This window comes from Sinohyriopsis cumingii, chromosome 17 (genome assembly GCF_028554795.1).
Source record: "Sinohyriopsis cumingii isolate HCF-2022 chromosome 17, ASM2855479v2, whole genome shotgun sequence".
NCBI classification, from domain to species: Eukaryota; Metazoa; Mollusca; class Bivalvia; order Unionida; family Unionidae; genus Sinohyriopsis; species Sinohyriopsis cumingii.
The window spans coordinates 26,565,314-26,583,030 of record NC_142977.1 but is presented as its reverse complement, the minus strand read 5'-3'; the positions used below and the strand labels follow the sequence as shown (position 1 = coordinate 26,583,030).

At 33.0% G+C, this 17,717-nt stretch overlaps 1 protein-coding gene across 1 annotated transcript in view; it reads left to right on the top strand.

Annotated features, from left to right (window-relative positions):
- LOC149778292 (uncharacterized) overlaps positions 1–17,717 on the top strand; it is a 170,702-nt gene that overhangs the window by 135,430 nt on the left and 17,555 nt on the right. Inside the window, exon 21 of the mRNA XM_089938317.1 lies at positions 12,845–13,083. Coding sequence (XP_089794443.1) covers positions 12,845–13,083 — 239 coding nt within the window. The remainder of the gene's footprint in view (positions 1–12,844; positions 13,084–17,717) is intronic.

Genomic DNA, 17,717 nt, shown 5'->3' with positions numbered 1-17,717 from the left:
CATTACTGTGAATTAGTTAATCCCGTCTGTCAATGGGATAGACACAGAAGAGTTGATACATCATGTGCTGACAGATCAGGGTCTATGTCATTTGTATAAAATCAGATTTAGATTGAAGAGCTTAGACCGAGATCTGTTCGTACATTATATGACTAAGTTTATGGGTCCATCCTATTCAAAACTGAGTGTGTCTGGAGAGAATCAAATATTTTAATTTGATTGCACAGTGTTCCCTCACTATAACATATATCAGTATAACACAGTCCCTTTTATAAGATAGGCATTGCCATGGATTCCATTGCATTATGTAATAGTAATAATATATATAATATACCCCCATTGTAAGGTACATCAGTATAACACAGTCTCTTTTATAAGGCAGAAATTGCCATGGATTCCACTGTATAATATGTATAATATATCCTATTATAATGCATCTCAGTATAACACAAACCCTTTTATAAGGCAGGTACGGTCATGGATTCAATTATATAATATGTTTTTCTACCCCAGTAGAAGGCAAACTCATATATATATATATATATATATATATATATATATATATATATATATATATATATATATATATATATATATATATATATATAAAACACAGTACACTTGTATGGTAACCTTAAACTGCATTATAGTGAGAAATCATGGTACTAATTGTAATGTACCCAACTATAAGGCATCCTCACATATATTGCAGTACATTTATATTGTTCCCATGGATACTGTAATAGTGAGAAATCACTCTACTAATTGTAATATGCCCCATTATAAGGTAATCTCACATATATTACAGTACATTTATATTGTTCCCATGGATACTGTAATAGTGAGAAATCACTCAACTAATTGTAATATGCCCCATTATAAGGTAATCTCACATATATCACAGTACATTTATATTGCTTCCATGGATGCTGTAATAGTGAGAAATCACTGTACTAATTGTAATGTACCCAATTATAAGGCAATCTCACATATATTACAGTACATTTATATTGCTCCCATGGATGCTGTAATAGTGACAAATCACTATATTTAGCTTAGCTTAATCAATTAGCCTTGATTACTCTGTTAACCTGAGAAGTTAATTATGCTATTAAAAATTTTTTTGTCATATCATCAATATTTACAACTGCGTGCCCTTCTTAAGAGATGGAATGTTATGATTTTCTCCACAATTATTTCTTCATTTTTATATTTACCAATATTTATTTCATGATCATACTGAGCACAGTGATTTTAATTACTGCTTGACATAAAAGCCTTGTTGTTATCTAGCATTGTTGCCATTTATCTAGTATTGTTGCCATTTATCTAGCATTGTTACCATTTATCTAGCATTATTGCCATTTATCTTGTATTGTTGCCATTTTTATAGCATTTTTGCCATTATTCTAGTATTGTTGCCATCTTAGCCGCCCCACATATATGTTGTACTGTGAATTCTTGTACCAGAATTGACGCAATGCATACACATGCCTTAACAACCTCTCCCCTCTCCATTGGGTCAAAACTCATCTAAAATATATATTGCTAGGTGCACATATCTCAATTTCAGCACACGTCTTTAAGGGTAGTAGCTGCTATTAAAACCTGCCTTATTGTCTTATACCTGATAGCTTGTTGTGTGTCATCTCAATACCACTTACCATTTGCAGTGAAATTGGACTAAGTTGTTCTTACATGTAATTTAGTCAGCACATAGTCACTCTCAAAATGAAGAGCTACCATAATGTGACATCACTGGTGTGTGGTTTTCATGATGAGGTTTAAGCTTTTGAAATTTACCTAAATAACTTTTTAAAGCACAAAGTACATGTATTACATCAAATGTGATGCTTCCTTTGGTATTAATTTTAATTTTTTTCTTCTTCAAATAACCTAGTTTGTGTTCTTAAATTTGTGGACTGGAGGAGGAATCTTATTGTTTCCAGGATACCGTATGTGCTAGTTTATAAGTCAAGTTCAAGAATAAGCAACATGGATCCTGACCTGACATTGCATAATTAACCGACAGATGAGGGTCTATTCTCTTTTCCCCTACTGCTTACTACTAACAAACTGCATAGACCAGATCTGCCAGTGCATTATGCAACAGCAGATCTGGCTCTGTGCAATTTGTAGTTTGACCTAACTTACTTGCAAGTTAATATGGTAATTGTTTATTGTGTATTGAACTTCTTGTTTTGAAGGAACCAAGAAATCCATTAAAATTGGTATGTCATGCAAAATAGTAAATTTTCTGTGTATGTCATTCAGAATAGTGAATTCAGTGTATGTCATGCAAATAGTGAATTCATTGTGTATGTCTTGCAAATAGTGAATTCATTGTGTATGTCATGCAAATTGTGAATTCAATGTGTATGTCATGCAAATAGTGAATTTACTGTGTATGTCATGCAGATAGTGAATTCACTTTGTATGTCATGCAAATATTGAATTCACTCTGTATGTTATACAAATAGTCAGTTCATTGTGCATGTCATGCAGATATTGAATTCACTGTGTATGTCATGCAAATTGTGAATTCAGGGTATGTCATGCATATAGTGAATTCATTGTGTATGTCTTGCAAATAGTGAATTCATTCTGTATGTCATGCAAATTGTGAATTCATTGTGCATGTCATGCATATAGTGAATTCACTGTGTATGTCATGCAAATAGTGAATTCATGGTGTATGTCATGCAAATAGTGAATTCATTGTGTATGTCATTCAGAATAGTGAATCCATTGTGCATGTCATGCATATAGTGAATTCACTGTGTATGTCATGCATATAGTGAATCCATTGTGTATGTCATGTAAATAGTGAATTCATTGTGTATGTCATGCAAATAGTGAATTCACTGTGTATGTCATGCAAATGGTAAATTCATGGTGTATGTCATGCAAAAAGTGAATTCATTGTGTATGTCATTTAAATAGTGAATCCATTGTGTATGTCATGCAAATAGTGAATTCATTGTGTATGTCATGCAATATGTCATTCAGAATAGTCAATCCATTGTGTATGTCATGCAAATAGTGAATTCATTGTGTATGTCATGCAAATAGTGAATTCATTGTATATCTCATTCAGAATAGTGAATCCATTGTGTATATCATGCAAATAGTGAATTCATTGTGCATGTCATTCAGAATAGTGAATCCATTGTGTATGTCATGCAAATAGTGAATTCATTGTGTATGTCATGCAAATAGTGAATTCATTGTGTATGTCATTCAGAATAGGGAATCCATTGTGTATGTCATGCAAATAGTGAATTCATGGTGTATGTCATGCAAATAGTGAATTCATTGTGTATGTCATGCAAATAGTGAATTCACTGTGTATGTCATACATATAGTGAATTCATTGTGTATGTCATGCAAAAAGTGAATTCACTCTGTATGTCGTGCATATAGTGAATTCATGGTGTATGTTATGTAAATAGTGAATTCATTGTGTATGTCATTCAGAATAGTGAATCCATTGTGTATATCATGCAAATAGTGAATTCACTGTGTATGTCATTCAGAATAATGAATTCATGGTGTATGTCATGCAAAAAGTGAATTCATTGTGTATCTCATTCACAATAGTGAATCCATTGTGTATGTCATGCATATAGTGAATTCATTGTGTATGTCATGCAAATAGTAAATTTACTGTATATGTTATTCAGAATAGTGAATCCATTGTGTATGTCATGCATATAGTGAATTCATGGTGTATGTCATGCAGATAGTGAATCCATTGTGTATGTCATTCAGAATAGTGAATACATTGTGTATGTCATGCAAATAGTGAATTCACTGTGTATGTCATGCAATTAGTGAATTCATTGTGTATGTCATGCAAATAGTAAATTTACTGTGTATGTCATTCAGATAGTGAATTCATGGTGTATGTCATGCAAAAAGTGAATTCATTGTGTATGTCGTTCAGAATAGTGAATCCATTGTGTATGTCATGCAAATAGTGAATTCATTGTGTATGTCATTCAGATAGTGAATTCATTGTGTATGTCATGTAAATAGTGAATTCATTGTGTATGTCATTCAGAATAGTGAATCCATTGTGTATGTCATGCAAATAGTGAATTCATTGTGTATGTCATGTAAATAGTGAATTCATTGTGTATGTCATTCAGAATAGTGAATCCATTGTGTATGTCATGCAGATAGTGAATTCATTGTGTATGTCATGTAAATAGTGAATTCATTGTGTATGTCATTCAGAATAGTGAATCCATTGTGTATGTCATGCAAATAGTGAATTCATTGTGTATGTCATGTAAATAGTGAATTCATTGTGTATGTCATTCAGAATAGTGAATCCATTGTGTATGTCATGCATATAGTGAATCCATTGTGTATGTCATGCAAATAGTGAATTCATTGTGTTTGTCATTCAGAATAGTGAATCCATTCTGTATGTCATGCAAAAAGTGAATTCATTGTGTATGTCATTCAGAATAGTGAATCCATTGTGTATGTCATGCAAATAGTGAATTCATTGTGTATGTCATGCAAATAGTGAATTCATTGTGTATGTCATGCAATATGTCATTCAGAATAGTGAATCCATTGTGTATGTCATGCAAATAGTGAATTCATTGTGTATGTCATGCAAATAGTGAATTCATTGTGTATGTCATGCAAATAGTGAATTCACTGTGTATGTCATACATATAGTGAATTCATTGTGTATGTCATGCAAAAAGTGAATTCACTTTGTATGTCGTGCATATAGTGAATTCATGGTGTATGTTATGTAAATAGTGAATTCATTGTGTATGTCATTCAGAATAGTGAATCCATTGTGTATATCATGCAAATAGTGAATTCACTGTGTATGTCATTCAGAATAGTGAATTCGTGGTGTATGTCATGCAAAAAGTGAATTCATTGTGTATGTCATGCAAATAGTGAATTCACTGTGTATGTCATACATATAGTGAATTCATTGTGTATGTCATGCAAAAAGTGAATTCACTTTGTATGTCGTGCATATAGTGAATTCATTGTGTATGTCATGCAAATAGTAAATTTACTGCATATGTCATTCAGAATAGTGAATCCATTGTGTATGTCATGCATATAGTGAATTCGTGGTGTATGTCATGCAGATAGTGAATTCATTGTGTATGTCATTCAGAATAGTGAATCCATTGTGTATGTCATGCAAATAGTGAATTCACGGTGTACGTCATGCAAATAGTGAATTCACTGTGTCTGTCATGCAAATAGTGAATTCATTGTGTATGTCATGCAAATAGTAAATTTACTGTATATGTCATTCAGATAGTGAATTCATGGTGTATGTCATGCAAAAAGTGAATTCATTGTGTATGTCTTTCAGAATAGTGAATCCATTGTGTATGTCATTCAAATAGTGAATTCATTGTGTATGTCATGCAAATAGTGAAATCATTGTGTATGTCATTCAGAATAGTGAATCCATTGTGTATGTCATGCAAATAGTGAATTCATTGTGTATGTCATTCAGAATAGTGAATTCATTGTGTATGTCATTCAGAATAGTGAATCAATTATGTATGTCATGCATATAGTGAATTCATTGTGTATGTCATGCAAATAGTGAATTCATTGTCTATGTCATTCAGAATAGTGAATCCATTGTGTATGTCATGCAAATAGTGAATCCATTGTGTATGTCATGCATATAGTGAATTCATTGTGTATGTCATGCAAATAGTGAATCCATTGTGTATGTCATGCATATAGTGAATTCATTGTGTATGTCATGCAAATAGTAAATTTACTGTATATGTTATTCAGAATAGTGAATCCATTGTGTATGTCATGCATATAGTGAATTCATGGTGTATGTCATGCAGATAGTGAATCCATTGTGTATGTCATTCAGAATAGTGAATACATTGTGTATGTCATGCAAATAGTGAATTCACTGTGTATGTCATGCAATTAGTGAATTCATTGTGTATGTCATGCAAATAGTAAATTTACTGTGTATGTCATTCAGATAGTGAATTCATGGTGTATGTCATGCAAAAAGTGAATTCATTGTGTATGTCGTTCAGAATAGTGAATCCATTGTGTATGTCATGCAAATAGTGAATTCATTGTGTATGTCATTCAGATAGTGAATTCATTGTGTATGTCATGTAAATAGTGAATTCATTGTGTATGTCATTCAGAATAGTGAATCCATTGTGTATGTCATGCAAATAGTGAATTCATTGTGTATGTCATGTAAATAGTGAATTCATTGTGTATGTCATTCAGAATAGTGAATCCATTGTGTATGTCATGCAGATAGTGAATTCATTGTGTATGTCATGTAAATAGTGAATTCATTGTGTATGTCATTCAGAATAGTGAATCCATTGTGTATGTCATGCAAATAGTGAATTCATTGTGTATGTCATGTAAATAGTGAATTCATTGTGTATGTCATTCAGAATAGTGAATCCATTGTGTATGTCATGCATATAGTGAATCCATTGTGTATGTCATGCAAATAGTGAATTCATTGTGTTTGTCATTCAGAATAGTGAATCCATTCTGTATGTCATGCAAAAAGTGAATTCATTGTGTATGTCATTCAGAATAGTGAATCCATTGTGTATGTCATGCAAATAGTGAATTCATTGTGTATGTCATGCAAATAGTGAATTCATTGTGTATGTCATGCAATATGTCATTCAGAATAGTGAATCCATTGTGTATGTCATGCAAATAGTGAATTCATTGTGTATGTCATGCAAATAGTGAATTCATTGTGTATGTCATGCAAATAGTGAATTCACTGTGTATGTCATACATATAGTGAATTCATTGTGTATGTCATGCAAAAAGTGAATTCACTTTGTATGTCGTGCATATAGTGAATTCATGGTGTATGTTATGTAAATAGTGAATTCATTGTGTATGTCATTCAGAATAGTGAATCCATTGTGTATATCATGCAAATAGTGAATTCACTGTGTATGTCATTCAGAATAGTGAATTCGTGGTGTATGTCATGCAAAAAGTGAATTCATTGTGTATGTCATGCAAATAGTGAATTCACTGTGTATGTCATACATATAGTGAATTCATTGTGTATGTCATGCAAAAAGTGAATTCACTTTGTATGTCGTGCATATAGTGAATTCATTGTGTATGTCATGCAAATAGTAAATTTACTGCATATGTCATTCAGAATAGTGAATCCATTGTGTATGTCATGCATATAGTGAATTCGTGGTGTATGTCATGCAGATAGTGAATTCATTGTGTATGTCATTCAGAATAGTGAATCCATTGTGTATGTCATGCAAATAGTGAATTCACGGTGTACGTCATGCAAATAGTGAATTCACTGTGTCTGTCATGCAAATAGTGAATTCATTGTGTATGTCATGCAAATAGTAAATTTACTGTATATGTCATTCAGATAGTGAATTCATGGTGTATGTCATGCAAAAAGTGAATTCATTGTGTATGTCTTTCAGAATAGTGAATCCATTGTGTATGTCATTCAAATAGTGAATTCATTGTGTATGTCATGCAAATAGTGAAATCATTGTGTATGTCATTCAGAATAGTGAATCCATTGTGTATGTCATGCAAATAGTGAATTCATTGTGTATGTCATTCAGAATAGTGAATTCATTGTGTATGTCATTCAGAATAGTGAATCAATTATGTATGTCATGCATATAGTGAATTCATTGTGTATGTCATGCAAATAGTGAATTCATTGTCTATGTCATTCAGAATAGTGAATCCATTGTGTATGTCATGCAAATAGTGAATCCATTGTGTATGTCATGCATATAGTGAATTCATTGTGTATGTCATGCAAATAGTAAATTTACTGTATATGTCATTCAGATCAGATAGTGAATTCATGGTGTATGTCATGCAAGAAGTGAATTCATTGTGTATGTCATTCAGAATAGTGAACCCATTGTGTATGTCATGCAAATAGTGAATTCATTGTGTGTGTCATGCAAATAGCGAATTCATTGTATATGTCATTCAGAATAGTGAATCCATTGTGTATGTCATGCAAATAGTGAATTCATTGTGTATGTCATTCAGAATAGTGAATCCATTGTGTATGTCATGCAAATAGTGAATTCATTGTGTATGTCATGCAAATAGTGAATTCATTGTGTATGTCATTCAGAATAGTGAATCCATTGTGTATGTCATGCAAATAGTGAATTCATTGTGTATGTCATTCAGAACAGTGAATCCATTGTGTATGTCATGCATATAGTGAATTCATTGTGTATGTCATGCAAATAGTGAATTCATTGTGTATGTCATTCAGATAGTGAATTAATGGTGTATGTCATGCATATAGTGAATTCATTGTGTATGTCATGCAAATAGTGAATTCATTATGTATGTCATTCAGAATAGTGAATTCATTGTGTATGTCATTCAGAATAGTGAATCCATTGTGTATGTCATGCATATAGTGAATTCATGGTGTATGTCATGCAAAAAAGTGAATTCATTGTGTATGTCATTCAGAATAGTGAATCCATTGTGTATGTCATGCAAATAGTGAATTCATTGTGTATGTCATGCATATAGTGAATTCATTGTGTATGTCATGCAAATAGTAAATTTACTGTATATATCATTCAAATAGTGAATTCATGGTGTATGTCATGCAAATAGTGAATCCGTTGTGTATGTCATGTAAATAGTGAATTCATTGTGTATGTCATGCAAATAGTGAATTCTCTGTGTTTGTCATGCAAATTGTGAATTCATTGTGTATGTCATGTAAGTACAAAAACACGTTTACATACTTTTTATATAGGACATAGCCTTTTAGATTTTTTTATGTAGGTCAATAAAGTTTGAGTTAATGGTAATTGTTTTCTCTATAATAATTTAATTTCATCTGTCAAAAATGAAGAAATTTATAAAGAAAAAATTTAATATTCTTTCTTTGAGTAACTTTTGTGCATGTTGAATTCACAAAATAATCATGCAGTATGGCTAATTAAATAAATAATTAATGCACGTTTGCTTTTAGTATATTATGTTTAACTTTCATTTGTTGAATGTTGATTTATTGATCACATTTTAGAACAATATTTGAATGGAGTTTATTGGGCATAGAATGAAACCTACTTGTTATGTGCTAGTTACAGTTGAAATAATTTTGTTTCTGTGTGGTGTTTTATGGCAGATCAACACAGGTAGGTTATTTATGCAAAGGCAAATTGGATTAAAGTGCCTTGTCCATGATCACACCATAACAGCCAACCCAAGCTGGTCCAATGGTAGGATTTGAACCTGCACCAGTTTTGGTCATGAGTCAGAAATGCTGACTACTGAACCACTGCAGCTTCTGCTTCTATTAGTTCCCTCTTATGACATGCCTATTCCACATTTCTGATTCCCAAAAATGAAGTGGGTTTTTTCCACATTCCTGATTCCAGAGGGGGTTGAAATAAATAATACAATAAAATCTGGACAATAAGCATATAGCTTATTTTTGAAATAAACAGCTTATATTTTTATTTGGTACTTTGTTATATAGTTATTTGGAACTTTATTATATTATATAATAATAATATTTGTAAGATTGGATATTGTGGGCAGGACCAAGATATACAATGGATAAAATCCCTGTATACTTCAGGTGAGACCAAAATATCTAACAGTACAAACACAAAAATTTATTTATTTTATACCCCCATTGATTAAGTAATAAATCTCAATTAAATTGATTTTCACAAAATTAAACTAAATATAAATATATATTTATATAACTTTTGTTCTAATTATTATTTATGACCTAATTGCAAATAAATACATATGATGATGTTTCATGATTTTACATACTTGTGCATCAAGATAGACCTTCCGTGACATGTTACATTGGAACAAACTTATCAGGTACTACATGTTCACAGCTGCACCAAGTAAGTTCTTGACAATGTTCAGTAAGTGAAAAACACTGACTTATCCCATGCAGTGCATTTGCATAGGCTGAGTTTATAGTAATATGATTTATCATTAAAACGATTGATCCAAAGAAACAAAACATCTTAAGGAAGAAAAGATAAGAACTGAAAAAGGTAATGTGAGTAGATAAATGATCTAAGAAACAGAATCATAGAAGAATGTTTTTTTATATGTTAATATGTTTTTCTTTTACACACATGTAAATGCTTAGCATAATATTTTCTGGATATATTTCTTTTTTTGCATGTCCACATTATTTAGATTTTTCAGTATATCATTTTCTCCATCATTGACCAACGTAGCAAACAATTAAAGATAATCATTAAATCGCTTCTTTCCACTTGACAACTGACTCGGCTTGCTTGTGATCTTGGCAACTAACTTGGCCTGCTTGTGATCTTGACAACTTTCTTGGCCTGCTTGTGATCTTGACAACTGACTTGGCCTGCTTGTGATCTTGACAACTGACTTGGCCTGCTTGTGATCTTGACAGCTGACTTGGCCTGCTTGTGATCTTGACAAATGACTTGGCCTGATTGTGATCTTGACAACTGACTTGGCCTGCTTGTGATCTTGACAAATGACTTGGCCAGCTTGTGATCTTGGCAAATGACTTGGCCTGCTTGTGATCTTGACAACTGACTTGTCCTGCTTGTGATCTTGACAACTGACTTGTCCTGCTTGTGATCTTGACAACTAACTTGGCCTGCTTGTGATCTTTTAATGTAAAATTTTCCCTGCCCTGACTATACCAATTCAGTTTCAAGCTGCAGTGTAAATTTTCTTATTTCAACTTGAAAATCAGATTTAAATTTCAACCAATCAGATTGCAGGATTCAAGACTTTAGTTTTAAATTCACTGGATGAAACCCAAATCTGGAGTTTACAACAAAAAAATACATCTGGCAAATGAAATATCCCAGAATGCAGTATTTATGAACATAATAAGATTCAAATTACCAGTTTTACTCTAATAAAGACCACCCTTTGAGAACTGAAAGGCTAACCTTATAAAAGGAGTGACCTGTCTTAACTCATTACTTCTGAAGTTTTGGTTGTTTTCGCCTGAAATGCGAGTAGGAAACACATTTTGGGGGCTATTTTTGAATACATCCTAATACATTGACTTCCAAGAGATTTCCATTAGCCTAATGCCTAGTTGTGTTAGAAACATCATTTTCCATTTGGTTATTTTGCTCGCTAATGAGCAGAAGGGTAAAAGTCTGAGTTATTTTCTTTTCTTTTCTTTCTTTTAATATTTTTATTTTTTGCTTAACAGACCCATCATTTTTGTATTGAGACCACTCTTTATTCCAAATGCCCACCTTATCCTACTTTTTGCAAAGGTTGACCTGTCTATGTGCAGTTCAGACTTGTCTGTCTTAGATCTGAGGCCAAAAAGTCTAAAAGCCAGACACCAAATCGGATTCCAATAATGGGCGAATTTGGGTGAAAAAGAACAGGTCAAAAAATTAGGTTTTTCCCTCTGTACTTTGTAGTGCAACTAAAACATCCAGATTATTTGGTATCATTGTAGAGCTACATCTGTCTACCTTTCTTTAATACCACCCACTTTAGTGTATCTTACATGACCTTGACACTACAGAGCTCGACAATAGGCTACTACCTCCTGCCACGTAAACACGGCGCCAGGGCTTAATGAGTTAACAGCAGAGAAAGTGGTACAAATGTATTATTTGAGTTTTGGGCATGGTGACCTCAGATCATAGGTGTATGGCCTGGCATGAGATGGGCCTTGCAAGAGGGGAATCACTTGCAGCACCAACACCTTGAAAACTATAGTCCTATAGCTTCAGGCTATTGCATTATATCAAAATAGAACTAATACATTTAACCTGAAAACAAAGCCTTACTCTGGCAATAACATGTTTACAGCATCTATACACTCATACATTTGATTGACATTAGAATAATACAAATATTCCTGGAATTAACTGTAGACATTGTCTTCACATAGTTATGTGATTAATATGTGAGAAAATATTCAAATTACTAAACACCACATAGTTAACTAAGAACAAACTTCTTTTGGTGGATACAAAGTGGATAAAATATTATTGAGTGAAGAGCATTATGCAATTTACTAAATACACATTGCTCCCTCATTATAATGCTGTACATCAGACACTGTGACAGTATACTGCCTTATACTGAGACTGCCTTATTTATGTGTAGAGCACTCCCTCATAATGCTATCCATGGGAGATAGAGTGTACTGTCTTAAAGTGAGAATGCCTTGTATGCAATATGTAGAGTATTCCCTCGTTATAATGCTGTCCATTGGAGACACATTATACTGCCTTGTAGCAAGACTGCCTTATATGCAATATGTAGAGTACTCCCTCATTATAATGCTGTCCATGGAAACAAAGTATCGTGAGATTGCATTATATACAATATGTAGAGAACTACCTCATTATAATGTCCATTGGAGACACATTATGCTGCCTTGTAGTGGGACTGTCTTGTATGTAATATGTTGAGTACTCCATCATTTTAATGTTGTCCATTGGGAGACACAGTATAGTGCCATATAGTGAGACTCCCTTATATTGATGTATATAATATATATGATTATACTACTACTTAATGAAATGGGATTCTTGATCATACCTACCTTATGTCAAGAACTGTGTTATAATGAAGGGCCTTACAGTGAGAGAGATTTGCGCTAATCATTAATTGTGAAATATTAGAGTAATAATAAATGTGATGAGAAAATGGTAAAAATGAAAGTAATTTTAATTGTTTTGGTAACTGCTTTTACGATATTTTTGTCTTGGGAATAAAAGCCATGATGTTGCCATGTATTCTATAGACTATAAGCATTGTAATTTTGACCCACTGGTAATTTCAGACCATCAGTCAGAAAGTCCCTTGAAAAGCTACCAAAGTCCTCAACCAGTTACAAGCAGCCACTTCAGACCGTGCAAGTAGGCCAGACAATGAACTTTGATACCACCACCCTTGGTGACAAATCTGCGACGGCAAAAATGAGCAACAAGTTCATTCCGATGCAGCTTCGTACACAGCCATCAAACCTTGGAATAGGTCAACTTCAGAGGATGAACACCACCATTCTCCAGGATATGCCAGGTAACATGTCCTAGCTCTTTACCTGTGTATTTTGTGCACCCAGACAGATAGCTTAAACATGAATCAGCCATCTGATATATAGAAACTGTGGTGGTTGCCATTTCATTTGTGTTAATTTCAGCAGGTTGATCATGTGACTCTAAATGTTAGCATTACAGGTAATTCATTAAACAGTTTATTGAAACAAATAACTGCTCGCAGTGGACACATGATGGCATTTTGACCAATTAAATTTCCCGTTACATAAAATATTCATATTAATTCCAGTTACAAGGAGATTTTCACAAAGAGTTGTCCCAGCTAAACATAATTGGGACCCAGGGAAAGCACTTTCAATGTGAAATAGTCATCCAAAGATGCAGTTTAGAATTTTGCATCATTTTCATATGAACTTATAAGTAACTAAAGCACACTGCTGTATATATGTTTGTTTTTTATAAACTGCCTTCCTCTGGTACCATGTATGTTTTTATTTTAAAACTGCCTTCCTCTGGTACCATGTATGTTTTTATTTTAAAACTGCCTTCCACTGGTACCATGTATGTTTTTATTTTAAAACTGCCTTCCTCTGGTACCATGTATGTTTTTAATTTAAAACTACCTTCCTCTGGTACCATGTATGTCTTTATTTTAAAACTGCCTTCCTCTGGTACCATGTATATTTTTATTTTAAAACTGCCTTCCTCTGGTATCATGTATGTTTTTATTTTAAAACTACCTTCCTCTGGTACCATGAGAGTTTTTATTTTAAAACTGCCTTCCTCTGGTACCATGTATGTTTTTATTTTAAAACTGCCTTCCTCTGGTACCATGTATGTTTTTAATTTAAAACTACCTTCCTCTGGTATCATGTATGTCTTTATTTTAAAACTGCCTTCCTCTGGTACCATGTATGCTTTTATTTTAAAACTGCCTTCCTCTGGTACCATGTATGTCTTCATTTTAAAACTGCCTTCCTCTGGTACCATGTATGTCTTTATTTTAAAACTGCCTTCCTCTGGTACCATGTATGTCTTTATTTTAAAACTGCCTTCCTCTGGTACCATGTATGTCTTCATTTTAAAACTGCCTTCCTCTGGTACCATGTATGTTTTTATTTTAAAACTGCCTTCCTCTGGTACCATGTATGTCTTTATTTTAAAACTGCCTTCCTCTGCTACCATGTATGTTTTTATTTTAAAACTGCCTTCCTCTGGTACCATGTATGTCTTTATTTTAAAACTGCCTTCCTCTGGTATCATGTATGTTTTTATTTTAAAACTGCCTTCCTCTGGTATCATGTATGTTTTTATTTTAAAACTACCTTCCTCTGGTACCATGAGAGTTTTTATTTTAAAACTGCCTTCCACTGGTACCATATATGTTTTTATTTTAAAACTGCCTTCCTCTGGTACCATGTATGTTTTTATTTTAAAACTGCCTTCCTCTGGTACCATGTATGTTTTTATTTTAAAACTGCCTTCCTCTGGTACCATGTATGTTTTTATTTTAAAACTGCCTTCCTCTGGTACCATGTATGTTTTTATTTTAAAACTGCCTTCCTCTGGTACCATGTATGTTTTTATTTTAAAACTGCCTTCCTCTGGTACCATGAGAGTTTTTATTTTAAAACTGCCTTCCTCTGGTACCATGTATGTTTTTATTTTAAAACTGCCTTCCTCTGGTACCATGTATGTTTTTATTTTAAAACTGCCTTCCTCTGGTACCATGTATGTTTTTAATTTAAAACTACCTTCCTCTGGTACCATGTATGTCTTTATTTTAAAACTGCCTTCCTCTGGTACCATGTATGTTTTTATTTTAAAACTGCCTTCCTCTGGTATCATGTATGTTTTTATTTTAAAACTACCTTCCTCTGGTACCATGAGAGTTTTTATTTTAAAACTGCCTTCCACTGGTACCATATATGTTTTTGTTTTAAAACTGCCTTCCTCTGGTACCATGTATGTTTTTATTTTGAAACTGCCTTCCTCTGGTACCATGTATGTTTTTATTTTAAAACTGCCTTCCTCTGGTACCATGTATGTTTTTATTTTAAAACTGCCTTCCTCTGGTACCATGAGAGTTTTTATTTTAAAACTGCCTTCCTCTGGTATCATGTATGTTTTTATTTTAAAACTGCCTTCCTCTGGTATCATGTATGTTTTTATTTTAAAACTGCCTTCCTCTGGTACCATGAGAGTTTTTATTTTAAAACTGCCTTCCACTGGTACCATATATGTTTTTATTTTAAAACTGCCTTCCTCTGGTACCATGTATGTTTTTATTTTAAAACTGCCTTCCTCTGGTACCATGTATGTTTTTATTTTAAAACTGCCTTCCTCTGGTACCATGTATGTTTTTATTTTAAAACCACCTTCCTCTGGTACCATGTATGTTTTTATTTTAAAACTGCCTTCCTCTGCTACCATGTATGTTTTTATTTTAAAACTACCTTCCTCTGGTACCATGCATGTTTTTATTTTAAAACTGCCTTTCTCTGGTACCATGTATGTTTGTATTTTAAAACTGCCTTCCTCTGGTACCATGAATATTTTTATTTTAAAACTGCCTTCCTCTGGTACCATGTATGTTTTTATTTTAAAACTGCCTTCCTCTGGTACCATGTATGTTTTTATTTTAAAACTGCCTTCCTCTGGTACCATGTATGTTTTTAATTTAAAACTACCTTCCTCTGGTACCATGTATGTCTTTATTTTAAAACTGCCTTCCTCTGGTACCATGTATGTTTTTATTTTAAAACTGCCTTCCTCTGGTATCATGTATGTTTTTATTTTAAAACTACCTTCCTCTGGTACCATGAGAGTTTTTATTTTAAAACTGCCTTCCACTGGTACCATATATGTTTTTGTTTTAAAACTGCCTTCCTCTGGTACCATGTATGTTTTTATTTTGAAACTGCCTTCCTCTGGTACCATGTATGTTTTTATTTTAAAACTGCCTTCCTCTGGTACCATGTATGTTTTTATTTTAAAACTGCCTTCCTCTGGTACCATGTATGTTTTTAATTTAAAACTACCTTCCTCTGGTACCATGTATGTCTTTATTTTAAAACTGCCTTCCTCTGGTACCATGTATGTTTTTATTTTAAAACTGCCTTCCTCTGGTATCATGTATGTTTTTATTTTAAAACTACCTTCCTCTGGTACCATGAGAGTTTTTATTTTAAAACTGCCTTCCACTGGTACCATATATGTTTTTGTTTTAAAACTGCCTTCCTCTGGTACCATGTATGTTTTTATTTTGAAACTGCCTTCCTCTGGTACCATGTATGTTTTTATTTTAAAACTGCCTTCCTCTGGTACCATGTATGTTTTATTTTAAAACTGCCTTCCTCTGGTACCATGAGAGTTTTTATTTTAAAACTGCCTTCCTCTGGTACCATGTATGTTTTTATTTTAAAACTGCCTTCCTCTGGTACCATGTATGTTTTTAATTTAAAACTACCTTCCTCTGGTACCATGTATGTCTTTATTTTAAAACTGCCTTCCTCTGGTATCATGTATGTTTTTATTTTAAAACTGCCTTCCTCTGGTATCATGTATGTTTTTATTTTAAAACTACCTTCCTCTGGTACCATGAGAGTTTTTATTTTAAAACTGCCTTCCACTGGTACCATATATGTTTTTATTTTAAAACTGCCTTCCTCTGGTACCATGTATGTTTTTATTTTAAAACTGCCTTCCTCTGGTACCATGTATGTTTTTATTTTAAAACTGCCTTCCTCTGGTACCATGTATGTTTTTATTTTAAAACTGCCTTCCTCTGGTACCATGTATGTTTTTATTTTAAAACTGCCTTCCTCTGGTACCATGTATGTTTTTATTTTAAAACTGCCTTCCTCTGGTACCATGAGAGTTTTTATTTTAAAACTGCCTTCCTCTGGTACCATGTATGTTTTTATTTTAAAACTGCCTTCCTCTGGTACCATGTATGTTTTTATTTTAAAACTGCCTTCCTCTGGTACCATGTATGTTTTTAATTTAAAACTACCTTCCTCTGGTACCATGTATGTCTTTATTTTAAAACTGCCTTCCTCTGGTACCATGTATGTTTTTATTTTAAAACTGCCTTCCTCTGGTATCATGTATGTTTTTATTTTAAAACTACCTTCCTCTGGTACCATGAGAGTTTTTATTTTAAAACTGCCTTCCACTGGTACCATATATGTTTTTATTTTAAAACTGCCTTCCTCTGGTACCATGTATGTTTTTATTTTAAAACTGCCTTCCTCTGGTACCATGTATGTTTTTATTTTAAAACTGCCTTCCTCTGGTACCATGAGAGTTTTTATTTTAAAACTGCCTTCCTCTGGTATCATGTATGTTTTTATTTTAAAACTGCCTTCCTCTGGTATCATGTATGTTTTTATTTTAAAACTGCCTTCCTCTGGTACCATGTATGTTTTTATTTTAAAACTGCCTTCCACTGGTACCATATATGTTTTTATTTTAAAACTGCCTTCCTCTGGTACCATGTATGTTTTTATTTTAAAACTGCCTTCCTCTGGTACCATGTATGTTTTTATTTTAAAACTGCCTTCCTCTGGTACCATGTATGTTTTTATTTTAAAACCACCTTCCTCTGGTACCATGTATCTTTTTATTTTAAAACTGCCTTCCTCTGGTACCATG